The 2709-nt window shown below is 56.7% G+C and overlaps 1 protein-coding gene across 1 annotated transcript; it reads right to left on the bottom strand.

The window, feature by feature from the left end:
* Positions 1-2184: 2184 nt before the first annotated feature.
* SPRG_18086 (hypothetical protein) lies at positions 2185-2681 on the bottom strand (the record flags this gene model as incomplete). Its single annotated transcript, XM_012357515.1, has 3 exons — positions 2185-2342; positions 2393-2588; positions 2628-2681. The coding sequence occupies 3 exons, from the start codon at positions 2679-2681 to the stop codon at positions 2185-2187; spliced, it is 408 nt and encodes a 135-aa protein (XP_012212905.1).
* Positions 2682-2709: the final 28 nt, after the last annotated feature.

The raw sequence follows: 2709 nt of genomic DNA, 5'->3' as shown, positions 1-2709 counted from the left end.
TCGAATCTGCTGCATATGCCTGTCACGCTACCAAGGCGCTACTTCAGAGACCACGAGCCATCAAGCGCGGTCGTATCAAGTCGATGTGTCGACGCAAGCAGCTCGACGAAGCGGCGACGGCGCAGTTCTTATTCCCGTTAAAGCTTCGACCGCGTGCCGATCCCAGAGAGACCGGCAGAGGATCAGACGGGCAGCACAGTGGCCCGATTCGACCTCTGCAGCAAGACGAACGCACCAGCTGGGTATAGATACCACGTGTGTTCTGCCTGGCTACTCGGACGCGCCACCCTGAGCCTGCGTCTGCTGCGGACGGAGGCGTCGTGGCTTTGGCGAGGAATCTGACCGCCTTGCAGGTGACGACGACGCGACAACCAAGCGGTTTAAAAGGCTCGCGATGGTCCACAGTGTCTTGCTTCAGGTCGGTGCGTTACGGACGCTCACCTGGGTGCGAGCACTGACAGACGCGAAAGCAGATGGGCCCGCCCCCACCACACGACCTGGGTTGCTCAGACATCAATCTCAGATCCCTTGCACGACACGGCCATCGTAGGAGCGAGTCCCCACGTCGTAAGAGGCTCGTACGCGCGGCGCTGCCAGCCAGCAAGGCGCTAGCTCCGAAGCTGGACCCACCCCATGGAGGCCAACCATGACGGACCAGAGAGGACGCACGTTGATGATGGGGATGTTGCGCAACAAGCTACTACTTGCGCGTTCTCTGCAACCTGGGGTGAGCTCTGGGGGGAGCTCTGGGGTGGGGGCCGTTTGCATTCTCGTTTCGAGGGACCCACCGCCGACTCAGACTGGATTTTTTCTGCCCAGGACCAAGACTCTACCATGGTTTGGATCGCCAGAGGTCCGTCGGCCCAGATACGAGAGCATTGCAAGCAAATTGTGGTGGGAGCTCTTGGTGGGGGTGCGCGCATACATGGCTCTGGACCATAGTCATACGACTACGCGTTGCTCCAGCCATGGTAGGCAAGTAGCCATCGGCGCGTCCACTCTCCAGCACACCCATATCTTGTTCTTCACAGTCATCTTCTTCCTCCCACCACGTCCAAGCTCTAAAGAATGGATCCTTCACAAGACGGCCACGTACGGCCGCGTCTGAGCAGCGATCGGATCTTGGCGCAGGAGGATCCCACCACGATCAGAACACACGCCGTCGTCTGAGGACCGCGTGATTCGCACGGCTGATGACGCAGGGACCGTGCCATGCTCTTTTGGGAGCACCTAAGTGTAGTAGGAAGTATAGAAGGACGACCTTGGTAATCTCAATGATCTGATCGCTGGGCCGACGCAGCGCGGGTTGTGTAGGATAACACACGCGATCAGATTTCTTTTCTGCTGTCTACGACGCGGGCGTTGGCCCCTTTGCAACGAGCCGACGACGACCACAGAAGAAGCGCGTGCAAGGGAGGATTCACACCATCGCCTTTTTTGAGCATCAAAGAAGCCTCTGAAATATTTCAGAAAGTTTGGCGTAATTAAGGGTGCTTCAATCGCTGAGATTCTTCTCACAGATCAGGCGTTGGGTGTGCTGAATATCGCGCTTCTCAGTCGAATACAGTACTTGTCTGCATCCTGGCGTCGACTGGTTAAGTCCTTTAATCTAGATTCCTACAATAACGGACGACACATCAGCAGCTCACGCCCTCCTTCGAGATCGACGCGCTTTGAGCCCCACGCGATGATGACTCGGACTCTGCTCGGCCTCGTTCACGCGGTCGGTCGCCTGGTCGACGGAGATCTGATTCAATCGTTCTGAAGTAAGAGGTGACTCTGGGTCGGAGACATACTACCAAGTGACTCCATGCCTCAGAGCTCCTGAAGCGACAGCTGCCAGAACGTGCAGAGGACGACGCTATCGAGTTCCTCTTGCGATCCCGTCGCTGTCATGTGGTCGTGCTGCTTGATTTCGCGTGTCATCCGGATAACGCATGGTGGGATCAAAGTTGGCATTAAAGTCACCACATTCATGTATGTCGTAAAAAACAATCGCCCTAACAGAAGCGCACATCCGGATAATATAATCTAAACGAGGACCCGACGTGTCATGATCGATCCCAGATCGATACCAGATCGACACCAGATCGATACAGATCGACGATACCAGTCAGTTTCCGAGATAGCACAACGCAAGCACTTGATAGCATGTTGAGTTGAAACTACAATTGGTCGTCGCGCCTAGTTGTAGACCATGTACTTGGGCGTCGACGAGAACTTTTGGTAGCCCTTGATGACCTTGTTGACCGACTCGAGAAAGTCCTTCTCGCTCACCGACTTGCGGCGGGCGCGGATCGCATACATACCGGCCTCTGTGCACACACTGCGGAGCTCGGCACCTGCATCCATCCATTGTCACCACAGCACGACCAAGATCTGATAGGGGTACCCGTCGTGTTGGGGCAGAGGCGCGCAATGAGCTCAAAGCGAATGTTGCGGTCGCAGCTCATGCTCTTGGCGTGGATCTGCAGGATCTGCGTGCGGCCTTCCAGCTCCGGCACGTTAAACTCGACCTTCCGGTCCAAGCGGCCCGGACGCATGAGCGCCGGGTCCAATGTGTCGGGTCGGTTCGTCGCCATGAGCACCTAACGACAGTCAGGCGCAAGCGCAAGGACACGTCGTACCTTGATGTTGCCGCGCGGGTCGAAGCCATCGAGTTCCGTGACGATCTGAAGCATCGTGCGCTGGACTTCGTTGTCGGTGCCG

The sequence above is a fragment of the Saprolegnia parasitica genome (genome assembly GCF_000151545.1).
Source record: "Saprolegnia parasitica CBS 223.65 unplaced genomic scaffold supercont2.965, whole genome shotgun sequence".
In the NCBI taxonomy this organism is placed as follows: Eukaryota; Oomycota; class Saprolegniomycetes; order Saprolegniales; family Saprolegniaceae; genus Saprolegnia; species Saprolegnia parasitica.
This window is presented reverse-complemented; position numbering and strand designations above follow the sequence as displayed.